The sequence below is a fragment of the Schistocerca serialis genome, chromosome 2 (genome assembly GCF_023864345.2).
Source record: "Schistocerca serialis cubense isolate TAMUIC-IGC-003099 chromosome 2, iqSchSeri2.2, whole genome shotgun sequence".
Classification (NCBI taxonomy): domain Eukaryota; kingdom Metazoa; phylum Arthropoda; class Insecta; order Orthoptera; family Acrididae; genus Schistocerca; species Schistocerca serialis.
In genome coordinates, this window is record NC_064639.1 from 99,008,212 (window position 1) to 99,024,613 (window position 16,402).

General features: G+C 44.4%; 1 protein-coding gene and 1 pseudogene across 1 annotated transcript in view; both read left to right on the top strand.

Annotated features, from left to right (window-relative positions):
• Positions 1-10,315, top strand: part of LOC126455753 (roundabout homolog 3-like) — a 70,260-nt gene extending 59,945 nt beyond the window's left edge. The window contains 2 exon segments of the mRNA XM_050091518.1: positions 3,711-3,895; positions 10,289-10,315. Coding sequence (XP_049947475.1) covers positions 3,711-3,895; positions 10,289-10,315 — 212 coding nt within the window.
• On the top strand, positions 5,306-5,423 carry LOC126459111 (5S ribosomal RNA; annotated as a pseudogene).
• Positions 10,316-16,402: the final 6,087 nt, after the last annotated feature.

The following is a 16,402-nucleotide window of genomic DNA, read 5'->3' on the forward strand; positions in this document are numbered from 1 at the left end:
GTGACATCGAAACATCGGCATCGGTGCAGCCGGAATGTGTGGGCCGGGATAGTAGGCGACCGTATTTTGTGACCAGTCTTCCTCCCACGTCGCCTAACAGGCCGGAACTATCGGCGTTTCTTGTGGCTGACTTTGCCTCCCCTTCTGGAAGAAGTGTCATTGATGATCGGAAGGCCTCTGTAGGTGGTACATGACGTTGCTCCAGCCCACTTCGCCGTTAACGTCCAGACGCATCTCAGTCGTGTCTTCCCTGGTCTATGGATCGGACGATGCCGTCCAGTTGGATTGCCTGCTCGTTCTCCGGATCTGAACCAGAGACATTTCTTTTTATGGCGCCATCTCAAAAGTATCGTGTAGAGCTCATTCCAGATGCGGAGACACTGGAGCAGCGTATTCGTGCTGCCATTAATACTGTTCGGGTGCAGCCTGGCCCATGTGAACGTGTGAGACATAAATACTGCGGCGCGTACATCCACACGCTGATGTACATGGAAACCAATTTCAACACACGCTGCGACTGTGGCTGTACGGTACAGCGCATATTAGTTCGCTGCAATGTATGACTGAATAAACGGTCTCTAGCATGGAAATCTTGCATTTCCGGACATAAGTTCATTAGACCTTCTTTGTTCCGTATCCTCTCATCGATCAATCGCTAAAGACTGTACAAGGTGGAAAAAAATCAACCTGTGTGCAAACGTCATAGCGTAACGCAGATGTCGACTTAACTGCAAAGAAAAACACGCGCCACAAAAAGCCCTCTATATTGCTCATGAAAACCACACACTGTATGTTGTACCACCATACAGCGAGACTTTCAGAGGTGGTGGTCCAGATTGCTCTACACAGCGGTACCTCTAATACCCAGTACCACGTCCTCTGGCATCGATGCATGCCTATATTCGTCGTGGCATACTATGCATAAGTTCATCAAGGTACTGTTGGTCAAAATTGTCCCACTCCTCAATGTCGATTTGGCGTAGCTACCTCAGAGTGTTTGGTGGGTCATGTCGTCCATTAACAGCCCTTTTCAATCTACCCCAGGCTTGTTCGATAGGGTTAATGTCTGGAGAACATGCTGGCCACTCTAGTCGAGCGACGTCGTTATCCTGAAGGAAGTCATTCACAACAAGTGCACGACGGGGCCGCGAATTGTCGTCCATGAAGACGAATGCCTCGCCAATATGCTGTCGATATTGTTGCACTGTCGGTCCGAGAATGGCATTCACGTATCGTACAGCCGTTACGGCACCTTCCATGACCACCAGCTGCTACGTCGGCCTCACGTAATGCCATCCCAAAACGGCAGGGAACCTCCACCTTGCTGCACTTGCTGGATAGGGTGTTTAAGGCGTTCAGCCTGAATGGGTTGCCTCCAAACACGTCTGCGACGATTCTCTGGTTGAAGGCATATGCGACACTCATTGGTGAAGAGAACGTGATGCCAATCCTGAGCGGTCCATTCGGCGTGTTGTTGGGCCCATCTGTACCGCGCTGCATGGTGTCGTGGTTGCAAAGATGGACTTCGCCATGGACGTCAGGATTGACGTTGCGCATCATGCAGCCTATTGTGCATAGTTTGAGTCGTAACACGACGTCCTGTGGCTGCAAGAAAAGCATTATTCAACATGGTGGCGTTGCTGTCAGGGTTCCTCCAAGCCATAATCCGTAGGTACCTGTCATCCACTGCAGTAGTAGCCCTTGGGCGGCCTGAGCGAGGCATGTCATCGATAGTTCCTGTCTCTCTGTCTATCCCCATCTCCGAGCAACATCGCTTTGGTTCACTCCGAGACGTCTGGATACTGCCCTTGTTGAGAGGGAAGACATCACGAGGCGTGTACCTCTTTCTTGGCGGAATAACTGGAACTGATCGGCTGTCGGACCCCCTCCGTTCAACAGGCGCTGCTCATGCTTGGTTGTTTACATCTTTGGGCGGTTGTGCTTTCCCGGCGCTGCATCTGCTTGGTAGGTTCCCGGAAATTACGCCGGATAATAATTTAAAAACGGCACAATATTTCAGCGAGACAACTGCCCGCCAGCTTCAGGTGCTACTGTCACGTCGCTGAGAAGCTCGCCAATTTATATTTATATATTTTTATTCAAAGACCAGTATTTTGAGCAGACTGACGGTGTTGCTATGGGTAGCCCTCTGTCTCCCATAGTAGCTAATCTTTTTATGGAAGATTTCGAGGACAAAGCACTTCAGACGGCGGTTTTGAAACCCAAATGTTTTTGGAGATATGTAGATGATACGTTTGTGGTATGGCCGTATGGGACAGCAACGCTTCCTTCTTGTTTGGAACATCTGAACTTCCTCCATCCAAGCATCTGTTTCCCCATGGAGGTAGAGAAGGATGGTGAGGTCCCGTTTCTGGATGTTTTGGTTCGTAGAAAAGGAGACGTCTCCTTGGGTCACAGTGTGTTCCGGAAGCCTACGCACACAGACTTGTATTTACAAGCTACGAGCTGTCATCATCCCTCACAGCGCAGCGGTGTATTACGGACACTAGTGCATAGGGCGAGAGCCATCTCAGATCAGGACATCTTATCGGCAGAGCTTAGCCATCTCCGCTCTGTGTTTCCCCAGAACGGGTACTCCACGAAGCCACACACCGTTGGGTGGCTTGCGGAGTATCAATGTAGATGTAGATGTAGATCCGGAATGCATTTCGGCCAGCACGCTCCAAACTTCAAGAACAGCCCGAAGAAGCAGAAAACACCACAGGGTTGGTTTTTCTACCGTATGTCGGTAGCGTGTCTTTTAAGATGGGCAGAATTTTCAAGAAATACCGGATCAAATGTGTTTTCCAGCCTCCATCACGAGTGCAATCAATGCTGGGCTCTGTTAAAGACAACCTCGGCCTGAGGAGACTAGGAATATATAAAATGCCGTGCCACTGTGGGAAGTCTTATATTGCCGAGACGTGTCGTACGGTTAAAGACAGATGCGACGAACATAAACGTCACACGAGGTTGGGTCAGCCAGAGAAATCTGCGGTTGCTGAACACTGCCTTGACACGGGACACGGCATGAACTATGAAGAAACCAAGATCCTCTCGTATGCTTCAACATACTGGGACTCCATCATCAAAGAGGCCTGGCCTGGGAGACAGCCTTGGCGGCACTAAGGAATCGTCAGCCGCAGATTAGCAACTGCACCGAGTCATCGCAGATGGGAAACTTTAGCGCAGATGCTTAAATCGCGCGCCAACACTTCGCGCGCGAAGGGGGTCTGTCGCTCCCGGCCGCATTTTCCCGCGCCGCGGCGCGCTTCCGCAGACCGCGACCCGTTTCTCCAGCAGAGAGCTCTGGTATTCGACGCCGTCTACGATTGGTCTTCGATGACGTTATGCCCCCGCAGGCGCCTGCTCTGTTCTTGAAAGCCAACATATAAATTGGCGAGCTTCTCAGCGACGCGACAGTAGCTCCTGAAGATATCGGGCAGTTGTCTCGCTGAAATATTGTGCTGTTTTTACAATATTATCCGGCGTAATTCCCGGGAACTTATCAACCATCTTTCGGCGGGTTTAGTGACATCTCTGAACAGTCAAAGGGACTGTGTCTGTGATACAATATCCACAGTCAACGTCTATCTCAGGGGTTCTGGGAACCGGGTTGATGCAAAACTTTTTCTGATGTTTGTAGTTAAGCTTTCGATGCCTCAAGGTGTGCGAGTGACACGACTGGGCCGTGTTGTGTGGTTGCGCAGCTCCGCCTCGGGTGGTCGTGCCTCTGTCGCTGGTGACGGCGGCGCCCGGCGAGACGGCGGCGCTGCGCGCGGAGCTGTGCGGGCCGGCGGCCGAGGCGGCGGCAGACAGGGTGCTGTGGGCGGCGGGGCGGCGCCTGCTGCGGCCCGGCGACGTCGAGGGCCGCATCGCCGCGCTGCCGCTGCTCGTGAGTCGCGCAGCCTGCCGGGTCACTTCAGCGCATATCTTTGACCGATCCGACCCGCCCAACTCACTAGAGTACCACGTGAAATATCCCTCACCGATCTGATTCGTACTGACGGAGTGCGTAGGGCACGACTAGGATTTCAAAATATGTAAACTGCGAGACACAGCTCTAGACTGTTTTCGAGAAAATATAATCTGAAAATTTTAGTAGTCAAGCAATCCAAAGCCGAGTGAGTAAGAGCGATGCCTCTGGATTGAATCTCGCTGGTGATTGTTTTTTTCATTCCCACATAATTTTAACAGCAGTCTTACGTAGTAACCAAGAAATTCTGAGATGACCAACAACTGTTTATGAATGTAAATCATGTTTGTTTTGCAATACCAAACAAGACCGCGGGCGTAGACACGATCTATTAGAACTACTGATAGCCTTGGAAGAGCCAGCCCTGACAAAGCTCTACCATCTGATGAACAAGATGTATAAGACAGGCGAAATACCCTCAGACTTCAAGAAGAATATAATAATTTCAATCCCAAAGAAAGCAGCTGTTGACAGGTGTGAAAATTACCGAACTATCAGTTTAATAAGTCACGACTGCAAAATACTGACGCATATCCTTTACAGACGAATGGAAAACTCGTAGAAGCTGATCTCGGGGAAGATCAGTTTGGATTCCGTAGAAATGTTGGAACACGTGAGGCAATACTGGCCCTACGACTTATCTTAGAAGAAAGATTAAGGAAAGGCAAACCTACGTTTCTAGCGCTTGTACACTTAGAGAAAGCTTAAGACTGGAATACTCTCTTTCAAATTCTGATGGTAGCAGGGTGGAATACAGGGAGCGAAAGGCTATTTACAATTTGTACAGAAACCAGGTGGCAGTTATAAGAGTCGAGGGGCATGAAAGGGAAACAACGATTGAGAGGGGGGTGAAACAAGGTTGTAGCCTATCCCCGACGTTATTCAATCTGTATATTGAGCAAGCAATGAAAAAAAACAAAGAAAAATATGGAGTAGAAATTAAAACTTTGAGGTTTGTCGATCAAACTGTAATTCCATAGAGATAGCAGACATGGAAGAACAGTTGAACGGAATAGACCGTGTCTTGAAAAGAGGATATAAGATAAACTTTAACAAAAGCAAATCGAGGATAATGGAATGTAGTCGAATTAATTCAGGTGATGCTGAGGGTATTAAGTTAGTCAATGAGACACTTACAGTAGTAGATGAGTTTCGCTATTTGGCAGGCAAAATAACTGATGATGGTCGAAGTAGAGAGGATATAAAGTGTAGACTGGCAATGGTAAGGAAAGCGTTTCTGAAGAAGGGAAATCTGTTAAGATCGAGTATAGATTTAAATGTCAGGAAGCCTTTTCTCAAAGTATTTGTATGGAGTGTAGCCATGTATGGGCCAACGGCCTTGCCACATTGGTAACACAGGTTTCCGTCAGATCACCGAAGTTAAACGCTGTCGGGCTGGGGTAGCACTTGGATGGGTGACCATCCGGTCTTCCGAGCGCTGTTGGTAAGCGGGGTGCACTCAGCCCTTGTGAGGCAAACTGAGGAGCTACTTGATTGAGAAGTAGCTCCTCCGGTCTCGGAAACTGACCTATGGCCGGGAGAGCGGTATGCTGACCACATGCCCCTCCATATCCGCATCCAGTGACGCCTGTGGCGGATGACACGGCGGCCAGTCGGTACCTTTGGGCCTTCATGGCCTGTGCGGAAGGAGTTTAGTTTTTTAGTTTAGTAGCAATGTATGGAAGTGAAACATGAACGATAAATAGTTCAGACAAGAAGAGAATAGAGGCTTTCGAAATGAGGTGCTGCAGAAGAATGCTGAAGATTAAATGGGTGGGTCACGTAGCCAACGAGGAGGTACTGAACAAAGTTGGGGAGAAGAGGAATTTGTTGCATAACTTGACTAGAAGTAGGTATCGGTCGGTAGGACACGTTCTGACGCATCAAAGGATCACCAATTTAGTATTGGAGGGCAGTGTGAAGGGTAAAAATTGTAGGGGGAGACCAAAAGATGAATACAATAAGCAGATTCAGAAGGATGTAGGTTGCAGCAGGTACTTCTAGATGAAGAAACAACACACATTGAAAATCGTATACAAGAAAAAATGGGACGAACATTACATGTGCCGTGTTTTGCAGTAATTACTGGACTGTCTTGAAAGGAGGATACAAGAAGAACATGAATAAAAGCAAAACGAGGATAATGGAAAGTAATCGAATTTCATCAGGTGATGCTGAGGTAATTAGCTTAGGAAATGAGACACTTAAAGTAATGCATGAGTTTTGCTATTTGGGAGGCAAAATGATGCTCGAAGTAGGGAGGATACTGAATGTAGAATGGCAATGGCAAGAAAATATTTTCTGAAGAAGAGAAATTAGTTAAGATCGAGTATAGATTCAAGTGTTAGGGAGCACTTCCTGGAAGTGTTTGTATGGAGTGTAGCCATATATGGAAGTGAAATATGGACGACAAAAAGTTTAGACAAGAAGAGAAGCTTTTTAAATGTGGTGCTACAGAAATATGCTGAAGATTAGCTGGGTAGATCACTTAACTGATGAGGAGGTACTGAACATAATTGGGGAGAACCTGACTAGAAGAAGGGATCGGTTGGGAGGACAATCAAGGGATCACCAATCTAGTATCGGAGGGAAGGGTGGAGGGTAAAAATCGTAGACGAAGACCAAGAGATTGTAACCTCCCCACAGATTAAAATATTTATAATTATACGTATAACATTCACATTTAGTGTAACCTCCCAACAGTTTATTATTTCATAATCTCGCAATAATAACGTGACTAACCTCCTAATAAAAATGTGATTCATATATATCCTTTTAATAATTAACTGACTGTGACTCTAAACTGGTAAATTTGGACTTCAGCAGTGCTGCGTCATGGCTCTGAAAGATCATTCTGAATAAATTGAAAATTCTTACCTCAATGAAGTCGCCGGATAATGCGTATACATCTGCTCCTATAACATTCGAATCGTGCATTACTCCACAGATTACATAATATACGAGTCCAAAATGTAGCTATAGTAGTATAAATAAAACGACTACACTGACTTGATTGAAAGTTCTAGTGTATCCGTTTTTATTTCCAAACTCATGAAGAAAACTTTTACCTCTATTTTCAGGATAAAGATTAGGAAAATAACACGTGAATCGTTAAATACTGATACCCTTCACAGTCGTAATAATCTGTTTAGCAACAAGATTCAATCCAGAGACATGGAACTATGAGCTCATTCGCTCGGCTGCGGACTACTTCAACATTAACGGCCCTACAAACTACATAAGCACCCCTACAATTTTCAAATTCTATTTTTTCAAAAGCGCTTGACCTTTCGTCTTGTTAACATGTGTTCAAGTCCTAATTGAGTCGCACACACGCTGTCAATGTGAACCAAATCGGCGAGGGAAGGTTTCAGGCCAGCCGTTCCCTACTGATGCCCAGGCGACGACCTTCGGATGCAGTCGCTCAGATCTGCCCTGTGGCCTAGAGCCTTGATGTCTGGCGTAAAAAGGCGTCTTTTCATGATTTAGCCGCTGACACACGACTGTGGTGCATGCTCCACACACCAGAGTCCACGGGCTGTGGGTTTCAGGAATTACGACTCTGTCTCACTGACCGCATCTTGTACGGAACGGCGGTTTTTAAGGCACTGTTTGATTGCAGTACATTTTCGGTTTTTGAAATTCGTTTGCGTTATAGAGAGTAAGATATTACAGGTGACAGTAGGAAGAAAACTGGGACAGTCGCCAACAATTTGTACGACATGTCACGATATATTTATCGACAGAACAAAAATCACTGAAAATGGGTAAAAAATGTATTCCAGAAGACAATATTTCAGAATATAGTCTCAGTCAAAATCATGGGCATTCCTCTGAGAATCGTGATGGTCCAGTATGATAGGAAGAGGGCAGGCATTCTTGATCCTCTACAAACCACAGTTATTTTGTAATACCTTTAAAATAATGGACACAACGCAGTTATGAGTTGTAAGGACATTACAGTTCCAGTAATCCAAAACGCCGCTATATTCAGAAACCTTTATTTACGATGTTATGTTTCGGTCCTATAAGTTCATTTCGGTTCGGTGTCCATTCTCAAGCTACAAGCAATGGGATTTTTAGTGTATGTGTTTACAGCCGATAACAATTTTATATATAAGTCGTGGCACTTATAAAAACTCCACAAATCCCAATATGCCCACTGGTTAGCTTTATAGATAGCCCAATCTGCATTACTAGTAGAAAGCTGAACGTCCTACTGACAAAATACTGTACATATCGAAGACGATTCCCAATCAAAATCTCAGGAACATTAGGAGACAATATAAAAGATATAATAATTCCAAAGATTGGAAAATTCGTGTCTTTTGACATCACCAATGTCTACACCAAGATTCCTGTATAAGAAGCAATTAATACCATAGAAAACATCTTACAACACTGTAGAAAATTACCCGTTTCAGGAACGCACGAGTTCACTGAAGTGATAAAACTACTACTAAACTAGAATTACTTTGAATTCAGTTATGCATTCTGCACACAAAAGCATGGTGTAGCCATCGGATGTAGTATATCATACCTGATATATTTTTAAACGTATTAGTACAAAAAAATTTTAGCCCCACACACACACTTGCACAGAAAACGGAATATTACTACTGTTATGTAGATGACATCTTGCTACTAATACGTAGATCGGACACAGACATCCAGCACATGCACAGGACATTAAATGAACTTCATGACAACAGGAAATTCACAAAGGAACGCGAAAATAATAAAATTATCAACCTCCTGGGCCTACAAATAAAAACCATTCACAGCACATCTCACTTCGAAACCTACAGAAAAGACCTATCAGATAACATCGTTAACGCAAATTCCTATCATCCTAAAACTCATTAACATTCATACTTTTATACTATGATAAACAGGCTGATGAATCTACCATTACAACAATCCGTAGTGCAGAAGCAAATGGTGATCCTCAGGTACACAGCACAATAAACCAACCTCAATCCCAACATAATCAACAAAATCTGTGATTAATACAGCAAATCAAAATATCTTACAGCGACCTAAAATTAACAAGAGAGATACCAACAAAACAGAAAATAACATGCTAAGTACCACAAACATATATATGAAATATATCAAATAAACTTAACACGTTACTAAAGAAAACCACAGCAAGATTTGCTTACCGCATTCCATACACCCTAAGAACTAAAATCCGGAAGAATGAAACTACCAGCGCACATATACCCAGGCGCATATAAAATTAATTGTAATAATTGCTAATAATTTTATATAGGCTAAACAGGCAGACATTTAAAAATTAGATACCAAGAACATAGCAGAGACAGTGACACGAACCCACCCAATGTCTTCACCAAGTGCAAAAAGAAAGCTGCCGTGTAAACCAGATCAAAAATGCGATGCAAGTTCTGCACTAACACCAAAGGGTCTAATAATGAACTTCTTAGAAGACATAGACATCTACATACACACTCGCATATATACAACGAACAAAGCGACTTAAAACATAAACTTATATTCACAAGTGTATTAAAATCGTAGAACACGAGACCGAATAATACTATGTGAAAGGCAAAGACAACACTATCGAACATCTGCAAAGTATTGACTACTTCCACACACAACCCCAGAGACGAATAAGCCGATTTTGCAACCAAATAACATCGTTGACTTAGCTGTCAATTGAAGCTGTCAAACGTACGAAAAATATGAAGTAGATCTTATAGAATAATATTGCTAAGCAATAAATTCCACTGCTGAGACATAACATACAATTTCATCTGCGCTACACCTACGAAACGCAACAGTAAGAGGCGTTAGACAGTGACAGCGTTAACAACGTGTTACGGAAGTGAGTACCATTACAGATATATACAAATATTTTTAAATACAAATACAGACAGATATAGGCACTAACAACTTCGTATGTTTGCAGATAGCTTGATAATGACGATGCAGCCGAAATAAGCTTGTAGCACCAAAACATAATATAATAATAAAAAAACTTGGAATATAGCTGCGTGTTGGCTTACTAGACGTAAAATGTATATACGAGACATATGTAACGCTGCAGGGCCGGGCCGGCTGATGTGGCCGAGCGGTTCTAGGCGCTTCAGGCTTCAGTCCGGAACCGCGCGACCGCTATGGTCCCAGGGTCGAATCCTGCCTTTGGCATGGGTGTGTGTGATGTCCTTAGGTTGGTTAGGTTTAAGTAGTTCTATGTTCTAGGGGACTGATGACCTCAGATGTTAAGTCCCACAGTGCTCAGAGCCATTTGAAACACTTTTTTTTTTTTTTTTTTTTTTTTTGCAGGGCCGGAAGAACTCAAAAAAGTTATGAATCATACAATAATGATTATAGCACAAGCAATTTTTATTGGCGCTCGCCATAAGTATTGGATTATGTAGTTCATTTCCTCTTTTTCCGTTCTTTCAAGAGGCTTACATATTTCTGGCCTCTTTCCTGAAATTATTATCCGTCTTCGCAGCGACAAGAAAAAGCGTATGTCTGTCACAAAAAGCATTTTGTTTTAAAGAAACAAAACATAATCAGTGGTCTGTAATGAAACATGTCTACAATTTGCTTTGCTTTCTAGACCTAAAAACAGTTCATTACAGAAGATGTTTACTTTTTTTAGATATTCCCCCTCTGACCCTGTTGTTTCTTGTACCGTAGTTTCAAAGACTAATTTAAAATACTCCCAATAATTACTAAGCAATTACGGACTATGAAGCCACACAAATGATGAATTTCATTTCTGAAACTGTATTTAAAATTTTGTATCTAATATTTCATAGCATTTTGGACCACAGCTGGAACTACCTTTAAAAATGTTTCAGCCATCTCTCTATACGCCCTATTTTTTACATTCTTGTTCGTCTATTGTTCATGTGTCAACTACGAAAAACAAGATATTCCATAGCACAAATGTATAAGTTTATCGATGTGGTCATTGGTCCACCCCTTCATTATACTGCCATCTAAAAAGAGAGAGGACTTATAGAGTTCCTGAAAAAGGGCCGTCGCAGAAATCCTCACCTGTTTTCGCAGCTAATGAGGCTGGATCGCCGCTTCCGACAACTGCGATCAACAGTCTGAAGGCACAGCCTCAGCTAACGCACAGGCGGTGACTGCACCTGCTCCAGAAGCTGTCGGAAATATCCGTGGGCCACCACTAGAATCCGCTAGCGTGTGGCCGAGTGTGCAGGGTGTCCGGCGGCGATCCACAGTAGAGTCCACTCGTTAGTCACGTCGTTTTTCCGTCAGTGAAGTGTTGTGTTCGCCCACGGCTGACTTCTTTCAAGATTTGTTCTTGCTGTGCCTGAGGTTTGAGGATAAAATTTTAGCACTCTTTACTATCAAGACTTCACAGGGCTCCTGGGCTCACTACTCGGTCCTTGGAGCCTATATCAGGTGAAACATTTCCATCCAGTTTATTTTACTGACTTCTCGTGTTCTGTCTTTTTCGTGGTGTTACTTTCAGGGTAGAGCGTCAATTTAAATTTGGTTTGTCATTCCAAATGTTGTGGTCACTCTCGATCAATTCTTGCTATGTTTCTCGCAATAAATGCAGCACAGTTCTGGGTTCATACATGGGACATGACGAAGTTGGTTGACGGTGGTTTTATTATTCCTTTAATGCTACACCAGACGCCTTCCCGTATCGATTCTGAGCGACGGCGTGTCTAAAATGTTTTCCTCGGACATCCGTAGGAATTCCGAGGGGTCTCAAAGTTGGGCGTCGCGATTCTGATCTTCACCGCAGAGGCTTCAATAGAAAGGGTGAAATGTAGCTAAGGTGTGTTGTGACGAGGTTTTCATAGTATGAAGCTTCCACGGTGGCGTTGAGCTGAATTGTGACGAAATTTGGTGCCAATGTGACATCGGTAACCCTCAAATGGACTTCTGAGCTCTGGCTTTTTTTTTCTTTTTTTTTTCCTCCCTCCCACGTGTCGACACCTTGCTGTTTGAAGCTTCGCCGGTCCAGACCGTGACGTCGCTGTGCGCCACGCTTTCGCACCGCTATAGAGGAAAGTTGTAGGCAACTTTGAGCCATATTTCAGACTTGTGTGTCGCAATGAGAGACAAATACGGGATTTCGAAAACGGAACTATTTAACTGCACTCTGCAGTTCATTTACCAAAGTATATTATAAATGAAACGGTCATACTGGACGGTATTATAGAACTCCTTATATGCATTAGACTTGATTACATGCCAGAGTTACACTTGTTTTACATGTGGAGACTCCAGGTGTAACACAAGAGGATTTTAGGAATTCTAACGTCGATTGTTCTGCGATTCCACGTTCCGTGGTAAATTCAGTCACGCCTCAGCACAAACAAAGAGCGTTTCAGGATAAATCTCTACACCGTACACAAACAGCAATAACTGCTTGCACTAGCGTTGTCGAGAATAGCACGTGGACTGTTTCACCCTCTCTCATTTTAGTTGCATTGTGTGAGAAAAATGTTAAGCACTCAGAAAGGATGCCCGAATCAGAATCAGACTTCACGCGATGAGATTGTATGTGATGCTATTTCACTGATTACAAAATAAAGTCAGATTTAGAAATCAGTCCACTTATTAGTACGACGTTGCACCCCCTGTCACTTGAATGTCTGCATTGACCCGATTGGCAATGATGTCATAGATCAGCCGTATCCTCTACTGAGGCAAGTTGGCCCGCGACCATTACAAGCGATTGTTAACATCCTTGATTCCGAGCTGCTCCCACACAGACTCTATCGGGAACAGATCCGAGGATCTTCTTGTCCACCATAGTACCTCAGAAGCACGCAGAAAGTTAGTAAGGACACGTGCGATGTGTGAACTACCATCGTCCTGTTGGAAAATGGCACCATGGTACTGTCGCATGTGGACGCAGGATGTCAGTGACGTATCATTGTGCCGTCCGAGTTCCTTCAATGACACCCCAGCCGCGACCTGGAATCATACCCCATGCCTCCCTACACTTTGCGGCCAGGAGAAATAACGCCGGGCGCCTCTAAAATGTTGGATGAACGGGACCTCTCCGCACTCGCCGACAATGGTCACCTGGGAAATTGCAAAACTGCAATTCATCGCTGAACACAATCCAGTGCCATTCATCAGCCATCCGTGGATTCCGTGCATGGCACCACTCTAAACACAGCCTTTCGTTTTGTGGTTTTAACAGTATAGGATACTAATCCGCTGGTGTGGTTCCTGTTACTTTTGATCTGTGGTGAGGAATGACACAGAATATTGCATGTTTTCGGCTGACAGGCGCAGATGTCACGGACTTACGATGTTGCAGCATCCCTGAATATGGAAGTAAATAGGAATATAAAAAAAAGGGAGGAAGGTTTATCTGTTTAGCAAGAGTAATAGAAGGCAGGTTTCAGACTACCTAACAGATCAAAACGAAAATCTCTGTTCCGACACTGACAATGTTGAATGTTTACGGAAAAAGTTCAAGGCAATCGTAAAATGCGTTTTAGACAGGTACGTGCCGAGTAGAACTGTGAGAGACGGGAAAAACCGTGGTTCAACAAGTTAGGAAACTACTGCGAAAGCAAAGAGAGCTTCACTCCAAGTTTAAACGCAGCCAAAACCTCTCAGACAAACAGAAGCTAAACGATGTCAAATTTAGCGTAAGGAGGGCTATGCGTGAAGCGTTCAGTGAATTCGAAAGTAAAATACTATGTACCAACTTGACAGAAAATCCTAGGATGTTCTGGTCTTACGTTAAATTAGTAAGTGGCTCGAAACAGCATATCCAGACACTCCGGGATGATGATGGCTTTGAAACAGAGGATGACACGCGTAGAGCTGAAATACTAAACACCTTTTTCCAAAGCTTTTTCACAGAGAAAGACCGCACTGCAGTTCCTTCTTTAAATCCTCGCACAAACGAAAAAATGGCTGACATCGAAATAAGTGTCCAAGGAATAGAAAAGCAACTGGAATCACTCAACAGAGGAAAGTCCACTGGACCTGACGGGATATCAATTCGATTCTACACAGAGTACGCGAAAGAACTTGCCCCCCTTCTAACAGCCGTGTACCGCAAGTCTCTAGAAGAACGGAAGGTTCCAAATGATTGGAAAAGAGCACAGGTAGTCCCAGTCTTCAAGAAGGGTCGTCGAGCAGATGGACAAAACTATAGACCTATATCTCTGACGTCGATCTGTTGTAGAATTTTAGAACATGTTTTTTGCTCGCGTATCATGTCGTTTTTGGAAACCCAGAATCTACTCTGTAGGAATCAACATGGATTCCGGAAACAGCGATCGTGTGAGACCCAACTCGCTTTATTTGTTCATGAGACCCAGAAAATATTAGATACAGGCTCCCAGGTAGATGCCATTTTCCTTGACTTCCCGAAGGCGTTCGATACAGTTCCGCACTGTCGCCTGATAAACAAAGTAAGAGCCTACGGAATATCAGACCAGCTGTGTGGCTGGATTGAAGAGTTTTTAGCAAACAGAACACAGCATGTTGTTATCAATGGAGAGACGTCTACAGACGTTAAAGTAACCTCTGCCATGCCACAGGGGAGTGTTATGGGACCATTGCTTTTCACAATATATATAAATGACCTAGTAAATAGTGTCGGAAGTTCCATGCGGCTTTTCGCGGATGATGCTGTAGTATACAGACAAGTTGCAGCATTAGGAAATTGCAGCGAAATGTAGGAAGATCTGCAGCGGATAGGCACTTGGTGCAGGGAGTGGCAACTGACCCTTAACATAGACAAATGTAATGTATTGCGAATACATAGAGAGAAGGATCCTTTATTGTATGATTAGACGATAGCGGAACAAACACTGGTAGCAGTTACTTCTGTAAAATATCTGGGAGTATGCGTACGGAACGATTTGAAGCGGAATGATCATATAAAATTAATTGTTGGTAAGGCGGGCACCAGGTTGAGATTCATTGGGAGAGTCCTTAAAAAATGTAGTCCATCAAGAAAGGAGGTGGCTTACAAAACACTCGTTCGACCTATACTTGAGTATTGCTCATCAGTGTGGGGTCCGTACCAGGTTGGGTTGACGGAGGAGATAGAGAAGATCCAAAGAAGAGCGGCGCGTTTCGTCACAGCGATATTTGGTAGGCGTGATAGCGTTACGGAGATGTTTAGCAAACTCAAGTGGCAGACTCTGCAAGAGAGGCGCTCTGCATCGCGGTGTAGCTTGCTGTCCAGGTTTCGAGAGGGTGCGTTTCTGGATGAGGCCTACTTATACCTCCCGAGGAGGTCACGAATGTAAAATTAGAGAGATTCGAGCGCTTTCCGGCAGTCGTTCTTCCCGCCAACCATACGCGACTGGAACAGGAAAGGGAGGTAATGACAGTGGCACGTTAAGTACCCTCCGCCACACACCTTTGGGTGGCTTGCGGAGTATAAATGTAGATGTAGATGCTTGTAGCGCAGTGCGGCAATCCCTCCTTGAGGTAGTCAGACGTAGACGACCAGAACGTAGATGACACGTATGCCTGTCCTCAAGTTGACATGAAATCCAACATCGATACACAGTCACATCCAAATGCCCCACAAATTCACATATTGCATGATTCAATCAACCAGCCAAATTGAGTCCCCCTACAATGCCCACTCAGTTACTGATGAAGGAATCTTACACCATTATGAGGTATTTCCATGTCTTTCACAGCAGTCACTCAACATCTGATGCGTCTTATATTCCTCTCAAAGTCTGGTGACAATACTAAACGCAAACAACAGTACTGCACTTTGCTGCCCATTCTACCTGTCTCAGAGAATTTCAACTCTAATCATTTAGACACTCCCCGATGGTATGTACGTCTACACTGATATCTGACCATCTCCTCTGGATGCTTCAGTTTCCTTATCAGCCACTGTACACTGAGGTGACAAAAATCATGGCATACCTTCCAATACCGTGTCGGTCCTTCTTTTGCCCAGTATACTGCAGAAACCCGATGTGGCATGGACTCAACAAGTCGTTACAGGTCCCCTGCAGAAATACTGAGCCATGCTGCCTCTATAGTCATCCATAATTGCGAAAGTGTCGCCAGTGCAGGATTTTGTACACGAACCGACCTCTCGATTATGTCCCACATATGCCCGATGGCATTCATAAAGGCTGATCTGTGTCGCCAAATAATTCGCTCGAATTGTTCAGAATGTTCTTCAAATCAATCATGGACAGTTGTGCCCTGGTGACATGATGCATTGTAACCCATAACAGCTCAAACTTTGTTGGGTTACAAATCGTCTCCAAGTTGCCGAACATAGTTATTTCCAGTCAATGATCGGTTCAGTTGGACCAGAGGACCCATTCCATTCCATGTAAACATAGCGCACACGTTTACACAGCTGCCAGTAACTTGCACAGTGACTTTTGACAAGTTGGGCCCATGGCTTTGTGGGACCTCTTGTGTTACACTGGAAACATATCA